Source organism: Balaenoptera physalus (assembly GCF_965194825.1).
Source record: "Balaenoptera physalus genome assembly, chromosome: 11".
Taxonomy (NCBI): Eukaryota; Metazoa; Chordata; class Mammalia; order Artiodactyla; family Balaenopteridae; genus Balaenoptera; species Balaenoptera physalus.
The window spans coordinates 81475597-81500934 of record NC_138896.1 but is presented as its reverse complement, the minus strand read 5'-3'; the positions used below and the strand labels follow the sequence as shown (position 1 = coordinate 81500934).

At 41.4% G+C, this 25338-nt stretch overlaps 1 protein-coding gene across 17 annotated transcripts in view; it reads left to right on the top strand.

The window, feature by feature from the left end:
* FHIT (fragile histidine triad diadenosine triphosphatase) overlaps window positions 1-25338 on the top strand; it is a 1480075-nt gene that overhangs the window by 1049811 nt on the left and 404926 nt on the right. Inside the window, exon 2 of one of the 17 annotated variants that reach the window (XM_082412427.1) lies at window positions 17278-17333. The exons of the other annotated variants lie outside the window; for them this stretch is intronic. Coding sequence (XP_082268553.1) covers window positions 17278-17333 — 56 coding nt within the window. The remainder of the gene's footprint in view (window positions 1-17277; window positions 17334-25338) is intronic. 17 annotated transcript variants of the gene reach the window in all.

Here is a 25338-nt window from a genome sequence, read left to right as displayed (position 1 = left end):
TTTCAAGTGCTCCTGAAGGGGCTTGAAACTGGGCAGTGAAGAGCATCACACATCCCAATATGTCAAGTCAGTGTTTAAGGTTTGACGTCTGCTGTGGTTTGCAGCTCTTTCACCCAAGAACTTTAAACAGGATTCACCAGAGTGGAGGAGAAAAGGAAGAATCTGCAGAGGCTAGACCACTGTGACAGAAAGAGTATCAATCATTATAGAAATAACCTTCAACCTTTTAACTTCACTGTATGGTGCTATTGACAAATCACAGGATATATACCGTTGCCCAACATAAAAAAAATGACATTGATGAAATGCAGGCTAACGTCCTCAGTCTCACCTTCCAAAACAAGACCTTTCCTTTTTATTTTATCTTCCATGAAGGTGAAGTCAATAATCTAAACCACTATGAATTAGTAGATTTTCTTTCCTCCTCCCTTAATGCCCCCACTCTGAGCTGGGACAGCCTCTGGCAGGAAGGCAGTGGACACCTGCTACTCCGAGATCATTTGCAGAGATGATTCTTCTTTGAGTCCTGGGGAGAAATGCCCAAGAGTTGTCCTTCACCTTGGAGCTGGCAAGCACAGGTCATTAGCTTGATGGTTGGTATTGGCAGGACTCCACTGACAAGAGCCTTGCATAATCAGAGTGCTCATGGAAACTCTCAGTAGACAACGTACTTGAAAATGAAGAGTAAATTCTGCTCCATGTGTTAGATTAATTACATCAGCCTAACAGTCATAGAGAAGGCATAGAAGATACCCCTCTGGAGGGTTGAAACCTGTCCGTCTTCTGTTTCATTCATTCTTCCAACAGGGTATTCTTTCAAGTGTTTGTTGCCAGGCCCCCTTCACCTGAACGCCAGTGAGTACTGACTAGGAATTTTTGGAGCCTCTGTCACCATGATCACCAAATGAGAAATACATTGCTGGTTAACTGTAGGGACTTGATCAGTTCAGTAAGACTTGATAATAAATTTAAATTTGTATAAATGTTAATAGCTAAAGTAGGACTCTGAGCACTTCTCCGTTTTCATGGTAGAAGAAGCAGCAGGAGAAAAATAGATTTTCCATGAAGTTCATAAAGATTGCACATCGTATTTACAAATAACACAATATTGTTACCCACGAATTAATCACTGTCCTTCACAATTAGTGCAATGTCCAAATACCTTGTGAGTCCTGTGCTTGTAATTCAATTGATTTATACTGGTTGGATCACCAGTATTACTGATGATGATGATAATAATACACGTATTTATTGATGATGAATGTCTAAACTTCAAAATATAAACATACATGTATGTATATATTTATATATAATAGAGATATACATATATGTTTATGTACACACAGAGATACACACACACACACTTTGATTTAGAATGCCTATCAGAACACCCAAAGAGATATGTTTCAAATAGTACACAGTGTATTTTCTCATTCAACAAATATTTATTGAGCCTGTACTGTTACTGTTTCAGGGGCTGTGGATACATACAGGGTTTACAGTGAGGGTGACTGTATTCATGTAAGTGTTAAGAATAGCACATAGCAGGTTATGGGATAAGGATGGGGGCAGAGCTCTTTTAGAAAAGAGGAGAAGCAGGAATCTGATGGAAGTGAAGGCTCCCCCATGTGGGTAACTGGGGGTGGGAGGGGAGCCTCCCAGGCAGGACTAACTTGTGCAAAGCACTGGGTGTGTTTGATGTATCTGAAGAGCAGCAGATGGTCTCAGAGGAGCGTTAACAGAGTGCTGGACTCTTGGCCACACTGACACAGATAACCTCCCCTCTCTTGGGAGAAATGTACGAATCGTTTCCATAGGTCTTTCCTTCCTGCTGTCTTCTTCTCTGCTTGTCACCCCTTTGAAAAATCTTTGTTATTAATTGAAGCTGACAAGGCACTGCCTTAAGCCACCACCACCCCTGCCAAATAAAATGGAAACCTAGTTAGGCGAAGAGAAAACAGAAATATGTTTTGCATTGTTTTTATGTTTAGAGGAAAAACCCAAGACATGAAGGAACACAGGTTTTTTCTGTCCATAAATCTCTGGCTTTTAAAAAGATAAAATTTGATGCTTATAGAGTTCAGGTTCTTGAGGTTGATTGCTTGGGTTCAGCTTTGCTGCTTCACTGATCTTTGTGTAACCTCGAGCCTTAATTTCCTCATCTTTACATTGGGGAGAATAACAGTACCTTATTCTCAGGGTGAACATGAGGATTAAATGGCATAGGCCGTGGGCAGTGCTTAGCACAGTGCTAAGTCCTAATACTGAAGACAAGTATTCCTGGAAGCTTGAAACAGAAAACCAAAGATGAGTATACTTTCCAATTCTTATATGATTTATGTAAAGTATTCAACTTGTACCTTGGAACAGCTGGCATGTAGTCTGAACCCTTTGGATCTGTAACTCGCCTCCCAAACCTTTCCTCAAAAATACACTTTGCATTCCTTGGACTCCTGTGGGATGCTTCTCTCCTCATCACCTCATATACAGGCATTTCTAAATATTTTTTCTAAACCAGCCCCAATTAAGTAAAACCCAATCCTTGCAACAAAAACCAGCCAATGCCAGCCACTTCTGTTGATTCTGATGATTTAAGCTTCGTAATACTGAAGAGATCAGAAAGAGCCCAGATTATAGAAGATTTCCCGTGATGAGTATTGAGACAAATTGACCTTATATGCTTGTAAAGTGGGTTTTTACTAAGCAGTAGATAAAAAGAATAGAGTAGACATATATTTATAGACATAGAAAGATGCCCAAGATGTTGAGGGAAAAGGTAGCTCCTTTGTGCAAGTCTGACCCTATTTATGTCATACACACCCTGAAATTGTTCACCAAGGCCACCTCTGAGTAGTGTAGGTTCTGTATTTTTCATATTGTACTCTTCTGTACTGTTTGAAATTTCTACCAACATACATTTTATGGCTTCTGAGCATATTTATATTTACATTTGTATTGTAGTGCTTGTGAGTAGTAAGTGGGGAAAAAGGTGAATTTCTTTAAGGAGAGGAGAAGAGGCTGGGGGAGTGCTTTTTTCCTTCCTTTATTTGAGCAAAGATAGGTGTCATCATAATCTCATTTGATATCCTTGGTCTTCATTTTGTAGACCTGACAGGCTACCAAGTCTCTTGCAAAATTGTATGATCTCTCAAGTTACTATGAATAACGCCCACCTATAACTAGTTGGAAATAAAATCACTCATGACCATGAGCTATATGGGCTCTGCATTTCTGGAAGTGACATTAATGGTGTCCCCTACATGCATCAGTGCCTCCCACTCACGCTTTAGCTTCATTTTTCAATTCAAATGGCAGCACTATTCAAATGGCAGTTGTGCTGCAGGCACTAGAGATTCACGGCACTCAGTGAGTCAGTGGACACCTGGAAAGTGTTCTGGTGATGGAGCTCTGGACGTGGAAATAACAGGGTGGACCCTCAGACAGGAATTCATTCATTCTGCCAATACTTAGTGAGCATCCGCTCTGCATGAGATGGGCCCGGGCCCAGGTCAGGAGCATTACTGGCTTCCCTGGCTCAGTGGGGTTTTCTAGTAATGCTGAGCTCACAGTCTGCCAACCCTGGTCCCTGTGTTTCATAGTCCCCACCACTCCCCTCTCACTCCTCTCTGGCTTATTTGACTCATGTGGGTTCTTTGCCTGACTTTTGACAATATATAGGTTTCTGATCGCTGGTGTAAACTTCCTAAGAACTTAAATTCAACCTGAATAAAACTTGCTTTTGTTTTGTGACCCTGTGTAGCACTTCACACTTGTGTTTTGTTTTTTTTTTTAATCTGGGTTATTTGTCCTAGAAGATTGGAGTTTGGCGGGGCAACGTGACCGAGTGATAGGGAAGTCTCAAGAGTTGGACCAGCATGAAAATATAATTGGGCAAAGAGAAACCTTGGTGAAGATAGCATTCTGCCTTAACTATGCCCTGGTAGCCTTAGATCCAACTACCCCAGAGCAGGGGTGCAGCGGGGTGGCAAGAGAACAACAATGCAGTGCTGGAAAGCACCGTCATAGGCAGTGAGTCAAGATTGCTGAACACACCTGTAGGCCAAATAATTAACTTGACAGCTTTATAGGAATGCTCTCCTTTTCTCTTACCTTTTTTTTTTTTTTTTTGACCCATTACTTTCAATAATGATGGCAAGTCAACATCTCCCCCTGACTGCGTTAGAGATTATAATGTCAAAAGGGCCTTTGTAATGTTGTCTGTGTCTTAATAAACCTGTCAGCTGAGGTTACGTTATTTTCTCATTTCCATCAGGGAGACATGCAATGGTGCACCTGGACAAAGATGCCAGGTCGTGGTGTGTGTTTTCGGGTTGGTGTGATGTGCCACGTCCCAGCAATGCCATGGCTGCAAGAGAACACTTGCCAAAGAATAGGCTCTTCTTTTAATTAGGGCCCCGCTGACGTTTTGGTGGGATGTCATTCTGTAATCCTTGTGTGCTGTCAGGGGCATTGTTAATAACCTCTTACCGACGCTTTCACTCTTTCTCCTGATGTTCTGATTGGTTAATATCCATCCTGCCCAGAGACTAAATATGGTGGCATTATTTTTATGTTCCAAAAAGCTTCAGCAATCGTCCATTAATTACTGACTTAAGTTTGTGATTTTCGACTAAGCCCTGTTTAGGTACAAATTCAAAAAGTGTTTGTTTTTCTTGGGATCCTGCTTTGAGACAGGCACTACCCTGAATGCTTGGTGTATAAGGGTTAAAAAGCCGACACCATCCGTGCCTTCTTGGGACTCACTGTCAAGTAGCAGAAATGGTCACATAATCACATAAGCAAGTGCATATCAATGCTCTGAAAGTAAGGAAAGTGATTCCAAAAGGCTATAGATCAGTGATGCTTGGCTGGAAGTGACTTTGCTCCCCAGGGTCATTTGTCGATGTCTGGAGACTTCTTTGGGTGTTAAAACTGAGAGGTGGGTGCTTCTAGCATCTAATGAATGCTGCTAATCCACAGGCACAGGATAGACCCCACAGCAAAGAACTGCCTGTCCCCAACTGGCAGTAAGTAGTGCCTAGGCTGGGAAACTGCTCTGGAGCGTGGAAAACTGGCCTGGGATGACAGGAGGCTTCCTTGTGGGAGTTCTGAAGGATGGGCAGGAGTCAGCAAGGTGGTGGAGATGGGTGGGGAAGAGTTCTAGACAGGAGGACACGTGCAAAGGAAGGGGCACAGAGTCTGGGAGGAACTGAAAGAGGCTTTGTGAACATGAAGAGAGCAGATTGAATGTGCCTAGGTGGGTAGAGGCTGTGGACCACCAGCAGCCTTGGAGTCCCCAGAGGGTCACACAGGCTTGTCCTATGAGATGAGATCTAAGGTGAATTCAAGAACTCTAGTGTGGTAAAGGCTGATACCGCCCAACCTCTGGAGGTAACAGAGCAACATGTGTTGCCACAGAAAAGAACACATGTTTCGGAACCCGGTACAGCTGGGCTTGAATCCCAGCTCTGTTTCTTATGCCCTGGCTGAGTGTGGACACGTTGCTTGACCTAGCCCGTCCTCCGTTTCCATGTGAGGATTATAATGCTCACTTGTAGAGGCAGTGTGGAGAGTAACAGAGATGAACTCCTCTACTGTGACTTCTGCAGAAATTTCCCCTCTGATCTTCAGTCCCAACTCAGGCTAAAGGGATCTTATCCAAAACCAAGAGAACTGCCTAGGAACCTAGGAGTCTTTTGAGATCTTTTTAAAGTTCTGGGACCCCCGCCATTAAGGACCGGGTGTCCTACACCCTGTTAAACTGTCGCCAGCTTTGTTGTGAGCCTGAGTCCTTACCTCATAGGGAAGACCCTATAGGATCTTGTGGTTTAGTTATTTACTTTAGCTGAAAATTCCAATTATAATCCAGGTTTCCTAATATCCAGAGAAGCCACAGGGGAACATTCTAGCTTAGGAATTTACTTGTGAAGAAGTTTACTTGTGACGTGTGTCTTTAGAAGTCGGTGGGGAGGAATATAATACAGCGGCCAACAGTACTGGCTCTGGAGTCAGTCCTGGGTTCCCATCCCTACTTCTCTTATTAATTGTCATTTCTTTTCTAGACGGTTTCTCTTTATAAGAGGCTAAAAATGAAACACATCTCATAACGAAATAAAATCATGTATGTAAGCATATAGTAGGGCAGCCAGCAAGCACAGAGCACAGAGCAAGTAGTCAGAGAGGAGAAAGCCAGATTTCCACTCCTGTGAGTCCCAAGGCAATTCTCTTTAATAGATACTTAGGGGAACTGAGTCTGAACTGCAGGCTCTAATTGGTTAAATAAATGAGCGAATAAATGAATCCAAGAACAAGCAAGCAAATGTGAAAATTCACATCTGACCACTCCTTCTGGTGTTTGGTCCAAATTCCATCCTTTCAGACACAGAGGATTTAGATAGGTGACTGTAAAAAATGTAAAGATTGGTTTCAAAAGTAAAATGAAAAGATCTGCCTTAGACATTACTAGAAACCAACAAAAATAATTTTGAAAAATACTACAAAATGGTCTTTCCTCTATTGGAAATCTAAAACCCACTGCCCTCAAAAAAGCTTTTCTTTCCTGTAGAAATAGGGTTGGAATGACCTTTAAGAGGTCACTCTGCCCATCCCTTTGTCTCTTCACAGAGCTGGACTCTTCACATTATACAAGGGCTCCCCATCTTTCTCTAACCTGCTCCCAGATGCATTTCCCTCGGTGATCTGTGCTGTGTTGTAGCCTTGCTGTTGGAAGTTCTTTCCAACATCAGGCTGACGTTCTTCTTGCTGTTAACCGGCAGTGTGGCCTTTGCTCCATTCTCAGCAGAGACGCACCATCCACTTGTGCCGATTTAAGGGTGAGTGTATCTACCCTGAACCTACACAGTGAGATCCAAGAGGAGGCAGGTGCTGTAGAGCCCGCCCGATGCACATTGATTTTTCCCCGATGGTTCCTCTTTGTGTGTCTCCGTAGGCTGCTTGTGACTTTCAGCCCTGTCTTCCTTTCACTTGATAGAAACAGGGGCACACAGCTGCTTGCTTATTTCTGCCTCTTCTGTTGGTTCTGGCATGATTCTTTTCTCCCAAATGGAGGTCCCTCCTGAGTTACCTGTCTTGAAATTCTCTCCACGCGTAGGGCACCTTCTGTTCCTGGCCAACTTCCTTTCCCAAAGCATGCCCCTTTGTTTCCCTTCCAGGAGGAACGATGCCCTTGGAAGTGTCTTCTTTCCTGTTGACTAAACCACTTCAACTCTTCCAGAAGCAGGACCCAGCTCAGGCCTTGTTAGTGGGCTTGGCATCTGTGAATTGCATTATTAATAATTGTGCATACGAAATGCCCATGGAATCCTGAGCCCCGGGCACAACTCAGGCCCTGTCCTGGTCACAGTCATGGAAATTAAACATTTATTCGGGGGTAGCTGTGACCGTGGCAGGCAGTTTTGATTTTACAAGCTCTGTGATGAAGACGGGGCAGGTGTTCGTCCTGTTGACTGCCACAGACTTTTCAGCCATAAGGACAACACAGTTGGCAGTGCTACTGATCTGCCACCTTTTAATGGCCTGATAATTTTAAATGATGGGCAGATAAAAACAGAGGAACTGAACATAGCCACACAAAACAGTTCTGCTCTCCTGACTGTCACATTCCTCAGGAGGGATGTGGCTCAAGGGCAGAAGCCAAGTCAGATTGTAACTGGCCAGAAGCTCACTGTCGTCTCTTTTTGCCATTACAAGCATGTTACGAAAGAAACACTGTGTTTCTGTGTCAGAATATGGAATGGATAATGGTCCCCTTTTGCTTTGTTTGAAATAGAAGTAAAAACATTTGTGAAAATGATCAGCATCATATTGTTTGTCATTCCTACTTCAGGAGAAATTTGAACCTGTGCTTTAATTAACTTCTCTCGCTCCCGCTCCTGTGTTCTCTTGCTCTGGAGCTCACTCGTCCTCTCCCTCCCCCTCAGCTCTGTTTTACAAGTAACAATGTGTTATTGGTTTGGAATTGATTTGGGTGTCATATGTTGTCATTTGATAAAAAACAGTTTAGCTAAACTGCTTGACATTAGAACAGCTGGTAATGTCACTTTTGTTAATGTCCTTAACCGCATTTTTAACAAAACAGCAGATGCTCATCACAAAAGCCATTTTCCTTCTCTATCTGATTGTGTAAAATCAGCTTCACTGAAGGCTCTGACTTGAGCAGAAGTCCCAGGAGTGGTTCGCTTGACCTCAGAAGGGAAACGTTTTGTAGGATCTTGAATTCTCTGGCAATGTTGGAAACAAAAAGACAGTTGTAAAAAACCAACATTGCAAATCCAGTTTCTTCTGTAAGAGAAATGCTCCGAAGTTGTGCACGAAGTGGGGGCACTCAGGGAGGACAGGCTTTGTGACTGTACAGCAGCAAAACTGAGCACAGGGGGCTGTGGCGGCCAGTGGAGAGGCAGAGCTTTGCCGTCTCTGGCAGTTGTGTGACGTCATCCTCGCTTTTTAATTCCTAATTTTTAGGGGAAAAAATGCCCAAACTCCTCTCCCTCCCTCCCTTTCTTAACCAAGGGATTTTCTGGTCAAGCAAACACTCACACACACACACACACAATGGGATTAGTTTTCTGAAACATTTGACAGTCATGCAACACAGTGTGAAAAATTCCCCTGAAAGATTTCCACTAAAATGCTTTTCTATATCACAGACGTCTGACTTTTAGGTCTTATCCCAAGTTCATTTCACTGCCTTGTTCGTGAGTGTTTGGAAGTTCTGTCATGAAAATCACAATGCACATTGGCTTGTATGTTTGTTCATGGCCGTTAGCAAGTATTTATGGAACTGTTGCTGAGTGTGGGGCAGTACATTCTCAAGGCTAAGAGCATGTCCCCTGGAGTCTGAAGTCCAGTCATGTGGCATCTCTACTGTTTATGAACGCTGTGATGGGGCATGACATTTAACTGCTTTGTGCTTCGGTTTCATCAGCTTTAAAATTGGGATGATTATGGTACCAATCTCAAAGGTCTTTCGATGGATAAAATGAGTTAACCTATGCAAAAACTAATAGCTGCGTAAGAGTAGAGCCTGGTGTACAGAAAGCACTAAAAAATGGCAACAGTCGTTATTATTTCTGCCCTAAAAAGGTATGTTGCTGAGAAGGTATGTGCTTTCTTAACACTTTGTGATGGACTCTTTAACATCTGCTCTACCCCCTCATAATTTAGTCTAAACCATGTGAAAATTGGTTCATGAATGTGCATGTGTATGTGCATGTGCTGAGGGGATCGTCCTCTTTGTATGTATAAAGCATCGGTGTACATACAGTAAATAGACAGAGATTCTGTATATCTGTGGTATTAATATTTCACGGGTTGGGGATGATTAGGAAAAAAATATCTGAAGAGGCTTCTTAGGGAGGTAATAATGAAAATAAAAACTTTTGGCAAACATTAGTCTAAAACCAGCATTGATGTCCTCCAGCTAGAGACCACCAGGAACACAGCGCGAGTGGAAAAAGCTGGGTTCATTATTCGTTGCAGGAGGGAGAACACACACTACGGAGAGCATGGGGTGTCTAAGTCAGAGCCTGGTAAGAAGGATTTGGGCTTTGATTGGGTGATTTAGGGAAGGTTCGCGGGGATGAGGTTAGTTCTGGGTTGCATGCTGTCACTAAGTTGGGGGCAATTCTATGACTGGGTGTCTCAATAAATCTCTATGGGGAGGGTGGGCTAGAGTGAGGCTAAAGCTGTAACTCCTGAAGAAGCACCTGTCACTCGTGTTAGCCCAGGGAGGGCAACGTTGGGTGTTTTGTGGGTTGTACGATAACCTTGTTTCTGTCTGTGCTTACACAAAATTGTCAAGTGGTCTTGTCTTACTTAACTTGATCTCAGAATGACCTTCCCTGAGGCGCTGGTGCTCTGTGAGGTTGCTTATGCCCAGCAGGAGAGCAGTGTGGCCTCGCTGTGTGCACCGGGGCAGCTTCTCACCCTGAGGCCTGGCTGTGTCAGACCAACAGCCCACATGCCTGGGACCCTTTCTTTCCCTCCCCCCTACTCTTGCCTCCCTCCTCCTTCCTTCCTCCCCGGAGTATTTCCATCAAGTGTGCCAGGTACTGATTCAAAGGTGAGCTGGTCTGAGCCAGTTTGGGTCATGGAGCAGCAAGGAGAAGCTTGCTAGGATTTCTAAGAATGAAAAGCTAGTCTGTTTTAGGAATTGAACAGGAACACGGGGCACCAATTACTCCTGGCAGCCATCTAATCAGCATGTGGGGAGCTAGCCTTAGGACAAAGCCTTCACCAGGTCTGTAGAGCAGAGAGCTCATAAGCTCTGGGGCCGTGCATGACGCTGCAAGTCACTGAGCCTGCCTGATCTCTGTACTTCCTGTTTGGGGATTTAGTGACTTTCTAGGTTCTGTAGCTGAAAACATCCTAACCAAGGCTCTTGTGCCTTTCCATCTATGAGATATAGACATATCTGAAAGGTTATATGTAAAGAAGATTGTGTTTTGATTTGTTTTAAATCATGGACATTTAGTTCCTTCTGCAAAATAATTATGTGAAGAACTTTTGAAAAGGTTTAAGTAGAAAGATGAAGCACTATTTATTCGTGGGGCAATATTTTGCTCTTTAGGCCTCATTCTCCAGGCCAGGGTTACTGTGGGACAGTTCAGTGAAGGTTCGCCTTCTTCATTCTCCCTTTTCTTCAGAGCTTTCACATGCAGGCTCTCTCTGCTGCCTGCCTTTAGCTCGCCACACACCACACTGCTCTGGCTTCTAATCACAAAGGCTATTATTATTCTTTCCTCAGAATATCATAGAATGTTTAAACTGGAAGGGACCTCAGAGGTCATCTAATCAAAACCCTCACTTAAAAGATGAGTAGACCGAGACCCAGGGAATTGGGACTTCACAAAGGTCAAGCACCTACTGGCAGAAAAACTGGACTTTTCCATGCTGCAAGGGATTAAAAAGGCGATTGGTGTGCCTGCTACCACTTCTGAATCCTACATCCTTGGCAGGCATGACTAATCACTCCCTGTGCTCCTCTCAGCCAGGGGCCCAGGCCGTCTTACAATCCTCAGCCCTGCGCTCCAGCAACCTGTACCCATCAATCATTGTTGGCATGCGCCTCGAAACCATTGCTGTACCATGTACAATTTATAAATCAATACTTATTTCTTAATAAGGGGTAGCTATTTACGTACAGAGATACATTTTCATCACAAGTGCCATATTTAATGCTTGTGTCTTATACATCTAATATGTAACTATATAGGAAAGAAGTGTAGTTTTTCTAGCATATTAAAGTACAGTAATTAAGACCCAATATTACTTTTGTTGCCAAGAGGAAAGAGTCACAATGTATACATTTTGTACAAAATATTGAAGAGGAATGGACTTGAACTTTTGTAATAGAATCCCTAAAGCTTTTTGTGTTGTTTTTAATTTTTAGGATTATGTGTCTGATGTCAGGCTACTGTAATAACTGGGTATTTTTAAACAACTCCATTTGAAGACAGTGTCTTAATTTTAAATATCTAAATGATCTTTTTTATAATGTTACTTTTTAATCTAGAAAATAGTTCTAATCTTATGATGGTTACTAAGCAACAATTAAAAAGAAATCTCACTAGATTTTTAAAGCTTCTATTTACTTAAGAGGGAGCAGCGTGTGGCTTTTGCACACTTTAAGTCTCTTGGCCATAAGTGACAGAGAGGAAGCATAAGAGGGGATGGACTTTACCTGGGTTGTGGTTGGGATGGGACAGGTGGCCCTAGTAAATTGCTTACCTTTCATTTCTGGGATTCCACAAAAATCACAAACAACAAGCTAAAGCTAAAGCATGTAGTGAAAATGGTCCATGTTATGAGTGTTGAAGGAATCCAAAGGAAGACCCGAGAGACTCTGCTGGATTCAGAAGCCCACACCTGGATCAGTTACCTTGCTGAGTGTTGGGGGATTTTGATGGCCCAGCCTGGCTCATGACCCTCTCGTCGGCCTGTGAGAGAGAAGAGTTGTATTTGACCACCTAACCAGGACCACCCAGGTATAAGAGAGGAGCAGCTCTGCGAAGGAAAAACAGAGTGTTATTGTCAGTATTGGGAAAGGATGCTGGGCCGGAAGTAGTAACAGTCTGTTGTAGGCAGTTTTGTTTCATGTCTGACTTCCTGTGTGGGGTGGTGGTGGAGGCAGGGCGTGGTGGGGATGGTGTCCTGCTTTTGCCACGTTTGACTCAGGATCTGTGGCTGGCTTGAAGCTGCCGGTGGAGCAATTCAGGATTTAAGGAATGGGAACATACACAGTCAAGAGAACTAAAAAGCACTGTCATCCAGCTGTAGGGCTGAGATTGGCAGCTTTACACTTTAACACAACATCAAACGGGGAATGGGAACAGACCTCAAGACCACAGAGCCTTTCTTATTCTTGAAGAACCTGACTTGTGTCTGGGATTCTCTGCCACTATTGGAAATATTTCAGGGTGATGTTTCTGCTTTTCTTTTCACCACTGAATAGTTTAACTATAAATTGACTTTTCAAAGAATCAAATGTTTCATATAGGAATAAGTAAGTGTCATAGAGAGCGTTTTGTAGCAGATGATGATTAATTGTGCCTTTTAATCATAGTTCCATTATCATATGAAACAGTCATGTCATCGGATCCATTTCACTTAATGAAGGTTTAGCACAACTAGGAGCATATTTGCATTAATGAGGCATCACAGGTTATTAATTGAAATCTAATAACAGCTTGGACTACTATAAGTTTGCATTAATTGGAAACAGAATTGTGGATTTATTGGCAATATACTTCTTGTCATCTTAGAGAAGCGATTCCTTGATGGGATATAAAGGCCATTTTTGTACCAACTGGAATTCCCGGTTCTTCTATGTTGATTTTATTTTAAACTGGAATAACCCTTCATGACTGATTTCTAAAGCGAACTTTTTGCTAAGCCTGGTACCATCCCACCATGGTCTGTTTGGTCTTTGCCCTGTTCATCAGCCAGCTACTAAGGGAAGGAATATGGAATGAGGTGAGTGTGGGTCAAGGAAGGAATGCTCTTTGATGGCAGTTCTGTCACTGACTCATCTCCCCAGGGAGCCCTGGCTTGGCCACCGTAACCGAAGAAGTTCCCTTCATTAGGCTCCTTTAGTGCTTCTGTTTATTTCCTTTATAGCACTTTTGGCCGATTATAACACTACTTGTTTATCTGCCTTTTGTCTGTTTCTCTCTAGTATGGCATCTCTAGAGAACAGGAATGGCATCTGCCTTGTTCTTCATTGTACCTCCAGCACCTAGCGCAGTGTAGACGGCAAGTAAATACTTGCTGGATGGTTAACTGGATCCTGGCTTGGGCTGGAAGAACCTGGGGAAGGTGACTTACTGTTGAAGCTACGTAATCTTTCCGTGCAGAGTTTAACCCGTGGGTCTAGGGCAGAATGATAAAATGCTGACCTAAAAGTTACCCTCCACTCATCCTGTGCCCTTGGTGTTTCTATTCCAGGAACTTGGCCTTAGGATATTGCTGAATTTAATTGAGTCTGGATTGGTGTCCCTGAGATGGGGCGGGTGTGGGGGGGGGACGGGACAAGAAACAGAAAAAGTCCCTTGTATTGTGTCTCCTGACAATTGAGTGAGAGCTGTGTTTTCTAACACTTCTTAAGTAAGAATTTTATAGAAACCAACATTCATAATAAACCTCAAAATAGAATTTCAGTGTAATCATTGACACTTTTGTTAAAGCTCATAGAAACGAAACAGGCAGACTCAGCTGGGTGTAGCATTGAGGTTACAAGAAGATAATTTGAGTTGGAGTTGAGAGTCCATGCAGGTGGGGGGTAGAGGATTAGCGCTGGGAAAACTGGGACTTTTTTTTTTTCTTTCTTTGGTGAATTGTCTGTGGCACTTACTGTCCTTTCACTTGCTGTGAAATATGGGAATCTGGCACGGTGGAAAGAGCTTTCCGCAGGCCATTGGAAACACAAGTCCTAGTCCAGCCTTTCTCACTTAATGACTGAGAGACCAAGGGAAAGTCAGTTTCCTGAATCTCACCTGGAAAACAGACATCTGTGTTGTACATCTTACACAATTTTTGTAAAGATAATCGAGGAGCATAAATAAGTGCACTTGGTAAATTGTAAGACAAACGCTAGATAGTGTTATTACCCACATGCTGGCTCAGGAGCAAGAGGAGCGGCGAGCGAGAGCTTCCCAGGGGCAGCCTGGATTGACTCTTGGCTAAATAGAAGTAGCAGTTCTTATTTTTTCATTATGCCAGACATCTAAGATTTCACCTAGCTTTCCCATGGAGCGTTCAGACATCCACCCCCCCCCCGCTTTTTTCTTTGAAACTTGAAAGTGAGCGTGAGTGATACTGAAGTTGTGCCTTAAGCAGCTTAAAGGGATCTACATTAAAGCAGTGAGATGCGGTGTTTCAAACTGCCCATTTGGAAATGATTTTTTTTTTAATTTTTAAATTGAAGTATAGTTGACTTGCATATTATATCAGTTACTGGAAATAATTTTTTAAAAATCATAATGCCTCATCATAGACAACGGTGAAACTTACTTACTGGGCATTCCCATCCCCTGCTGATGGGGTACAGAAAGCCCATGCAGTACAGATTGAAGGCAAAGCAATGTGTAGAAGACCATGTTGGTGGGAAGTTGTGGAAGATTTTTAAAAGAACTGCCTTTTGTAGCTTTTCAAATCTTCTTTTGCAGTGCTGCATTTGGGCTCAGAGGAATTCTTAGAAACTTCTTGGTTCTTCTCTTGATAGGGAGCATATTAGTTTATTCTCTGTTTGTGTATTGTGTGAAAACTGCCTGTGAGCAGAAAAATCCATACACGTCTTACGTATACATGCCCTGATCTTCTGCTCCTCTGGAAGTGGCTATGACCTCCTCTCCCTCCTGGAGAAAGCTCAGTATGTTTATTTTTTCCCCTCTGGGTTGAGGTATTGCATTACTAATATCCCAAAGAATGTTTTTTTTAGGTAAGAGCATAGTCACATTATTTAAGATACTAGAAACCAGTTTGTGTGTATGTGTGAGTGTGTGTACACTTCCTACCAACTAAGGGATGCTTTTTCCTATTATACAGTCTCAAAATAAAATCACCTTGCCTACAAACTTTTAAATATGAAACATGCTTGCCTTTCACTGAACACTGATGTTAACCAAGCTATGTTAAGAACAGTTGCCTCTTTAACCATGTCAATAGATCTAGTAGTATCTGAACATTGGTTTCTCTTTGGATCATGTTATGGCACAATTTATTTATTCATTGACTCACTCATTCATTCACCAAGTATTTACAGAGTAACTTGTATGTGCCAGGCTCCATTCTTTTTGCTATGATTCAGCAGCAAATAAGACAAAAAGTCTTGTGGCCATAGAGATTACATTTCAGTGGAGAAGACAGATAATCAACAAGTCAACAAGGAAATAATGTAGTTGCCGATAGTGATATGGCCTATGAAGGAAATAAAACAAGGGGATAGTGAGTGTTGGGAAGGGATGATGTTTCTGATAGAGTGTCCAGGGATGAGTTTTTGAAGATATGATATTTGAAGTGAATGAAGCAAAGGGGGAGGCCTTGGAAAGATCAAGGGGAAAAGTGTTCTAGGTAGTAGTACAAAGGCCTCCAGGTGTGAAAGCTTGGGATATTGAAGGAACAGGAAGAAAGCCAGTGGAGCTGGAGCTTTGTGAGACTGGTAGGAATTGAGGTTGGATGCGTAGGCCTGGCCAAATTAAGTCAAGAGGACCTTGTAGGCTCTGATAAGGAGTTTGCAATGGGAAGACAGTGGGGAGTGTTAAGCAGCGGTGTGATCTGATTTGTATTGTAAAAAGAATTTTATGGTGTTCTGTGGAGAACACATTATGGAAATAAGTTCGGAAGGAGAGAGACTGGCTGGCTAGAGGCTTTGGGAATAATTCAGAAAAGAGGTGATGGTAGCTTGGATGTAATGTTACTGGTGGAGATGGTGAGAAGTGATCAGAATCTTGATGTATTTTGAGGATATTGTACCATATTATGTAATCCAGGAATGTGAACTAATATGATCAAGTCCTATTACACAATTATATAGTTTATATGCTGACTTTAGAACCTAAATTTTGGCTACTAGGACCATACTATTCTTAAATCTGACTAAATATGTGGGGGATGGACAGAATTACAAAGCTGTAATGACTCGCATGTCCAATCTGTTGCATCAGAGTTCTTTAGAAACATTATATTCCCACTAAAACATTGAAAAGATGCCAGTACAAATTCATCCAACTTTATACCTGACAAAATACAATATTGCCATATTATCCTATTATGGCCTATAGAAAGTCTGTAAGTCCATTGCAAAGTAAATATAAGTTCATGCTGATTTATTATTATTATTAAGTTAAGCATTATATTTGTTCGAGAGAATGACCAAAGCCAGATGAAATTCCAAGGTAGAGATTTCTGGGTTTTGTCCTAATGGTTTAAAACATCGCCATATTCTAGTTAGGGTAGGGGCAACAGAGATTGACTTCAATATATTTTATCCCTAAAGAGAAATTACAGTGTTGTATTCCTAAAGCCTCACTAAATGCTTGAAGGCCTTCAAACGTTGTCTGGACTAACCAGTGGTGGCATTATGGCTGCAGAAGTTCCAACAGAAAATAATACACTTCTTTTATGATAGATCCTGTAGACTTTCTTCGAGTCACTGGGGTTGGAATGGACTGAATCATGTGTCTACCTCTCTACAGATGCCTGCAGCCAGGGGACTGTGATATGCCTGTTGGCATATCAGACACATTCTTGATCCCTAAGGATGGAGCCCTACTTACAGACTTTGAGTAGGATTGAGTCCCCAGTTGATGCCAGGCATGTTGCTGGAGGAAGGGGGAAAGGACTCTGGGGGAGCAAGAGATGTTCACCACCGTGATACGGCGATAGCACCGTAGCATCCGCAGGCTGCCTGCCCTCTGTGAGCTACCCTCCAGATACCACGGAGCTCTGGACCCCTCGTTTGTGTGGCAGAGATATTTTGCTGGAAATACCACAAGTTCTTTTTATTTGCTTTGTCCTTATAGGGGACAAAGGAAATGAAACTTAGAGATAGATAGTTTTCCAAACAGCGCAGTAGAAGAAATGCATTTTGTTTTCAACAGAGCCCATCAATGTTGAGCCCGAAGAAGCATGTTGAAGAGTATATTCAATAATCCTCTCTTTCCAGTGGTTTATTGTGATCCACATAAAAAATTCCCTCTTGGAAGTTGACATTGATGGAGGCTGTTTTCATAGCTCTCCTTTCTAAATCCTATTTCATAGATGCCAGAAAATGAATGGAGAAATGCTGAAGAAGACAAAGAAACAGCAACTTAACTGTATTCTAATTCTCACAGCAGTGGTTTCAGACCTTTAAGATCCTACTAGGTGAGTTGTTTGAAGGAGCTAGTTTTGAAAAAGGTTTTTGTGTCCAAAGGGAATATTTTACTCCATATGTCAACAACTACAATAAACACATTTCCACAGTAGAGGGAACCTTTTCTAGGTGGCAGAAGAGAGCTCACTCTAGGGATTACTGTTACATGTCCAAGGTCAAAAAACAGTAGCTAATGAATGCAACAGGGAAGAAGAGGTGGCAGAGTGAAAATTAGGGTCACGTTTATGCTTTGTTAAGGTTAAATTTATTTTTAAGTGAGAAATTCTACCTTTATTCAAACAGTCCATACCCAAGAATAAATGAAAATATACTTAAATAGCCCATCTTCCTCTTCTGAGCATGGGCTATAAACTCAGGCTCTAAAAGAATCATAAGGTTTTAATTCTGCAAAAGGTAACCCTTGATTTCAGTTATCTTTTCCTGCTGGGGACCCTGACAGGTTTGTGTTCTTTAGAGCCAACGTAGTATGACCTGTCAATTCAGATGCCAAGTCTGATTATTTTTCCCACGTAAACAGTCTGGTAAATCTCCCTGAACACATTTTTCCACCTAATATTTGTGGTTTTAAGTAAAAGATGCTACTGTGACTATATACGATATTAGCAAATGGTCCAAAAGTGAAATTCTAACAGAAAGGCCAAGTGTAATTTAAGAGGATAAAAATGAAATACGCTGCGGCTCCTCCTCATCTGTCCCACGTACCATATCTATTTCTCACTAAGTAATGCTAGGAAATGTTTATTTTTGCCTATCTTGAAGCAACTGCCTTATCGCTGATCTGTTGAAACTATTATTACATTTAACATACTTTTCCTGTATGCCATGTATTTATCCATATAGCGTGCACAGTATGGGACCTCGGGTTTATTAATACACATAGTAATATAATAGTATATTGATGAGAGAACCGGCATTTATCATTTTTTCTAGGGTGCCATTGTAATTGAAGGTAGAAGTTTATTTTATGTTTTGTAACATTACCATCTTATCACTGGCAGTGAAATGTGACTATCTTAAGGTCCTCCTCTTAGTCACAGCAAGCACCATGTGTCCCTTTTGCTGCCTATGTTAATCTGGCACACCACATACAAGGGATAGTTTTAGTATTAAATTCCTACAAGGAAGGCTCTTTATCAGTGAAAACACTTGGTGACAGTTGAGTTAATCAGAGCCTTCCAGCCCTATTTTCCACCTTCCTAATAGTGGGCTGGCTAAGCACTCCGGCACCATGGTGATAGACTTGAAAAATTTAATAAATGGGCCTGGATTTGTTTAACTAATAATGAGCATTCTGGATGTCATTTCGCAATTGCTACATCCCTCCCATGGCACATTAAGCTATAGCAGGCATATTCTGGTAGCTGACTTGATTTAGTGGTACAGAGAAACGGTGGAAAGGTGGCCTAACTCTACTCCTCTGTTCTTGGGGAAAAAGCTCAAGTTTTCTTTGCTATTTTCCTGCCATCTTTTGGTTGCTGTTGTTCTGTTGTTAATAAATGAACAAGAATAAATAAATAAGATTTCAAACAAAATGAAACTCTGTGGACCAGCAGTAAAAGAGCTGTCCAGGATAAAGCCACAGGCTTCACTTGATCCTTCTTGTCTGGGATTTGACTTAACCTCTGTATTATGACATTCACAGCAGCCAAGGCAGGAGTGAAAACAGGCCGTGCAGTCTACATCTTGTCCCCTAATGCCTCACAGTTTGAGGGCAGGATATATTAGTTTCCTTCTAAGCCCAGAGCTGCTGAGGTCTTGTCTCTTGAATCATTGGTGAAACTTGTAGTTATAAGTTGAGTTTTTATTCGTAAAATTCAACCTACTTTACTTGGCTGGCTGGTGAGATTGTTTCTGCAAAGATAGAGACTTCAAATCATTTCTTTAGCTTCCATTCCTGAAAGAGGTTTTGCAAACATTTGTTTGTTTTGTTGGAGGCTTTTTCCTCCTGGTTGGGCTCATTAATACCTTTTTGTGAGTACTATTCTGTTTTCTCGAATAGCTTTTTCTAAACAGCTTTCTCTGGTGGAAAATCCAATTTAGTTGCAAGCAATATTACCAGTTCTGCTCCTTTATTTTTCCTTCCTCATTTGAAAGAAAAATAAAAGATTGTGTGTCCAAATAGAGGTGTACAGTTTATGGGATTAGAACTTCTATTAATAAATTTATGCAGCAATTATGTGTCTTCACATTTTGAATCTATCCATGACTGAAGACAGCTTCTTTATGTTGCAAAAACATATTTTTCTTCAAGACCCATCCCATTTTCTTGGATCTTAAGCTCTTACCCCAAATTTCCATCAAAAGTGGACACATGGTAGAGAATTGTGTTTTACATACCCAGAAATGGAATAAATGTTGCTGTAGATTTAATCTTAGACCTGCTGAAACTTAGATGGTCCTCATGATAGTCATCTGCACAGAGTTTCTTAGTACTAATCTTTTCTCATTTCAGATGAATTCTGCTTAATACAAATGATTTGAAGGTAGCTTTCCCCATTCTCTTTAGCTCTAAAACTGGGTGATCAGAATATTTTATTCCTTGGCCATAGTGTTTGGTTCTAAGAGGGCAGATCAGAAGCCAAGTTATTTATTTATTTATTTATTTATTTATTTATTTATTTATTTATTTATTTATTTAACATCTTTATTGGAGTATAATTGCTTTACAATGGTGTGTTAGTTTCTGCTGTATAACAAAGTGAATCAGCTATACATATACACGTATCCCTGTATCTCCTCCCACTTGCGTCTCCCTCCCATCCTCCCTATCCCACCCCTCTAGGTGGTCACAAAGCACCGAGCTGATCTCCCTGTGCTATGCGGCTGCTTCCCACTAGCTGTCTGTTTTACATTTGGTAGTATATATATGTCCATGCCACTCTCTCACTTCATCCCAGCTTACCCTTCCCCTTCCCTGTGACCTCAAGTCCATTCTCTACGTCTGTGTCTTTATTCCTGTCCTGCCCCTAGGTTCTTCAGAACCTTTTTTTTTTTTTTTTAGGTTCCATATATATGTGTTAGCAGACGGTATTTGTTTTTTTCTTTCTGACTTACTTCATTCTGTATGACAGACTCTAGGTCCATCCACCTCACTACAAATAACTCAATTTCGTTTCTTTTTATGGCTGAGTGATATTCCATTGTATATATGTGCCACATCTTTTTTATCCATTCGTCTGTCGATGGACACTTAGGTTGCGAAGCCAAGTTATTTAGAACCCTTCTGACCACACTCCCCTGCTGTCATCTTTGCCACCATGTAATGAACCTGAGAATGAAATCAGATGGAGCAAAGCAGAAAGGGGAGGGGGAGATGGGGACATGGGGTTAGTTATGATACCATTTGAGTACCTGGATAGTGGTGTACTGGAGCTAGCTTATACCAGCCCACAAGGACCTTCTGTTAAATTTTCAGGAATTTTGTGAGCTGGTTGATGACATGGTGGTAGCTTGAAATTGGCAAATGCCACGTATCAGCTCCCCTGTATTAAGAAAGAAAGAGAGAGAGAGAGAAAGAGAGAAAGGAACGAAGGAAGGAAGAAAAGAAAAGAAAGAAAAGAAAAGAAAGAATATATTGTTAAACATTTCCCAACCACCACCGCCTGGGCCCACCTTAAATAAAATCACATGACCTCTTGTCATGTGAGCTAATTAGCTCCCTATCTCCCCAGCCCGCCTTTATTTTACTTAAGTTAGTTTGAGTTGATTTACAATCACATGTAATATGTAGCCACCCAAGTTATGGCTTGGCCAAATTATTTTTTTTTTGCTGTTATGATAAACATCTTTCTTTTATTTTTATGTAGAAGATAAAATGAGGGAACCAATACAGCTTTTGGTTAAAAAGCTGCACACTAAAAAAACAAAACAAAACAAAAAACTACATACTTCTTTTGGGTTTACAAAATATCTGAAGGAAGTACTACAAAATTTCTAGAACTTTTTGATGGTTTATTGTAACAATCTGATAGATTCACTGTCTTTGGGGAGCCTTTAAACAGAAAAGGGAAGGAACAAAAAATTTTGCTGTGTGACTCAGTGGTTACAGTGTGAGGTTAATAACCTTTTAGGGAAATACCTGGGCAACAGGGACTTCTGAGATAATAGTGACTATTATTTCGTTTCTGAAATAAATTTGACCAGGATGAGCGTGGTTAAGAAGTTGCACATTGGGCCAGTAATAATCGGTTGAATCAAACTGCTCTGTCAAGTAGGCCCATCTCTTTTATCACTTTGCATGTGTGAATTCTAAGTTTGCTTCAGTTTCTGATAATTGGTGAATATTGTGGAACAGAATGCACATCTCAAAAAGCTGCATGATTTTCAGGGATTTAGTTCCTTTAAATAGTCCCACAGTTCTGCTTTTAGTCATCTGAGTTAAATTTGAAGCAAAATGCATAAGAAATGCTTATATCCAGTGTTCACTGGGTTTGAATTTAATTTCTAATGATTTATGCCTGGTTATTATCATGTGTCCCACATGCCATTGTTTGAAAATCATTAGATACTATGCAAGTCCAAGCGGTGAAACTTGTACATAATTTACATACAGTATGGGTGCAAAATCTGTCATCTGTTTAATTGCCAAAAGAAGAAACAAATTTTAAGAGAAATTAGACAAAAAAACCTTACACGTTCAACAATGCGATTTCCTATAACACTGAAGTTTGTGGATTATTTTCAGTAGAAGATAATTCAGGGGAGGAAAACATTGTAGGTTGTCCCTCTGACAGTGAGAACATAGGAATAGGATTCCCTATGTGTCAGAGTTAATTAAAGGATAATGTTGGGCGATTGGACCACAATTCTTTGAGACAACCTGGATCAGTGGGATATTCTAAAATAATATCACAGGAATTGAGATTTTCTCTCTAAACCAGATGGACAATGTTCACAGCGTATCACACTTCTTTCCATTTACAAAGTGCTTTCCGTTTGGCAAAATATTTTTACAGACCAGTTGAAATTAGGGAAGCTTTATGTTTAAGAAAAAAATTAAAATGTCAGTCAACCCAGATCATGTTCAAGACTTAAATAAAGCAAATGGTAATCAAGTATATCTATCTGAATTTTGCCTGCTATCTCCTCTTAGACAAGGAGTGTCTGTGTAACCATAAGTCACTTCAGGGTACCTGTCAGTAAAAACTGTGAAAGCAAAGGGCAAACAGGTTGAAGAAGGGAGTAAAAAATACCCATCTTCCTGGGCTATTATGAATGTTACATGAATTGAATGGAATAATTCATGCCTAGTGCTTAGCACATTTTCTTGCACATCCATACTGATGAATAGGTGTTAGCTATTTTTATTGTTATTATATAGTTACCAGCCTTGCTCATGAGAATCATAAGCTATGGTTAACTAAATAAATCCCCACTGCTCTGTTTATTCTGTGCACTCTGGATAAAGCCGCCCATGTGAGACACCACCTCATCTTGGATCTACACAACTGTTTGGAACATATGTCCTTGTGACTTTTAAAGAGGCGTGTATTTGGAGATTTAGATTTTTCTGTCCAGCATCTTCATATACATGGCATGTCTCCTGAGCGCCAGGCACAGGGGCCACTTGTCATGCCCTGTGCTTCTTTGGAAGCTGTTGGCCTATCTCTTAAACGTATAACCTACTCCCCTGTCACATCCCACCCTCCAGTGAATTTTACTTATGAATTTAGAGACTAATTATCTCAAACCTAATTATCATTCAGTTTTGGTGGCTATCTGGGCACTTTCATTTAGTATGGTGAGCAATAAACAGAAATTTTATTTTGTCTATGTTAATTATTATGGGTGTCAGAAATCATAATGGTGAGGGCCGTCCGTTTATAAATTGAAGCCATGAGGATATGTGCTGATATGCTTTATGCTGCTTTTTACCTGGCATGGTAATCCATTTAGAATACATATTTTTGGCTTATAGTTGCCAATGCATACACTGCCTAAAGAACTGTCATTATTTGGTTATTCTATCAGTTTGCCATTGCTGCATAACAAATCACCCCAAAACTCAGAGATTTAAAACAACAGTCATTTTTTATTCCTTTTGTCTTTGTGAATTATCTGTGGTTTGGCTACATAGGCTGGGCTCAGCACGGTGGTGACTCTTCTTCACACTGCATGATCTGATTCTGCTTCCTGTCTTTCGTCTTCCTTAGACTAGCAACCAGACTAGCCCTGTCATTTATGTCTCATGCTTTGGCAGAGATACATTAGGGCAGGCAGAGATACTTGAGACCGTTTAAGGCCAAGAACTGGAAATTAGTCAGCACATACTACAATTTCCACCCATAGGTTAAGGCCAAAGAAAATCTTAGAACCAAGTTCAAAGTCAAAGTGCAGGGACTACATGTGGACCCAGAGGTGGTAGTACCGATATAGATGCAGAGATGGGTAAAGAATTGAGGCCAACAATGTTATTACCATGGTTATTAATTATGTGCCCCCCAGAGATACCTTACATTTGTTGGCGTTAGGTCTGTATGTTCACTGTTTCTCACAAAATCAGTACATTCTTCCTGGATATTTAGTGTATTTTAAGTTCATGGGTACTGAAAGTTGTGCTGCAGACCCAGTTTTCTTTCTTGTGTTACGTGTTAGAAAAACCCAGTCCTCCTTCCTTTGTCTCTCCTTTACTCCTCGCTCTAGTATCACACTCACAACACTTTACTTCCAACACTTCTGGTCACCAGAATGTGCGGAGATTTTCCCCCACCAGCAATCCCCTGCGACATGAGCTGAGTGTCCTACAATGTAACTCAGTTCTGACGCTGTCTACCTGGAGGTAGCGTTGGATCCCACAGGTTACAGGCTCAGTCCCGTAAGCCTGCCCCCTCCCACTTCACATGCCAGTCTCGAGTAGTAGGTCCCCAGGTTACCCACAATTTCTTCCTGACTTGGCAAAACCCAGAGGTTCCCATGACCTCCTCCCACTTTGGATTCCATTAATTTGCTAGAGTGGCTCACAGCGCTCAGGGAACCACTTAGTTTTATTTACCAGTTTGTTAAAGGATATGGTAAAGGATGCAGATGAACAACTAGATGAAGAGATACAGAGGGCAAGGTCTGGGAGAGTACCAAGTGCAGGAGCTTTTGCCGCTGTGGAGTTGGCGGCGCCTCGCCCTCCAGGGACATGGATGCTTGCCAACCGGGAAACTCTCCGGACCTCATTCTGCGGAGATTTTTCTGGAGGCCTCCTCAGGGAGGCATGATCAGTCGTTAACTCCATTTTCAGCATTTGCCCCTTCTCAAGAGAAGGGGCTGGGAGTGGGCAGTAAAAATATTAAGCTTCTAATCATGGCTTGGTCTTCCTGGTGACCAGCAGTCATCCAGGCGCCCACCCATAGTCACCCCATTAGAACAAAAGACACTCCTATCACCCAGGAAATTCCACGCATTTCAGAAGCCCTGTGTCAGGAGCTCTGGACAAAGACCAAACAAAAGATGCTTCCAGTGCTCTTATCGCTAGGAAATTACAAGGGCTTTAGGAGCTCTGTGCCAGAAATCCAAGGCAGATATGTATCTATCTATAAGAATATTGATATGAATCTATATGAATATTGTGAATATGTGAATATATATGTATATATTGTTATCTATTATCTCACATGTTGGATGCCAGAAAGCTTAAGACAAATTTGTAGTTGATTATAGCAGCCATAGCTCTATGATTCTTACCCTTTGTCTCATTCCTACCTCTATTTTTGTCTATAACCTTTGTTCTACTTGTTTATTTAATCTTGATTCTTTTTTTTCTTTTTTAAAGGATTTCTTTTAAAACTAATTTATTTATTTATTTACTTTTGGCTGCGTTGGGTCTTTGTTGCTGCGCATGGGCTTTCTCTAGTTGCGGAGCGCCGGGGCTGCTCTTCTTTGCAGTGCGTGGGCTTCTCGTTGTGGTGGCCTCTCTTGTTGTGGAGCATGGACTCTAGGTGCTCAGGCTCTAGGTGCAC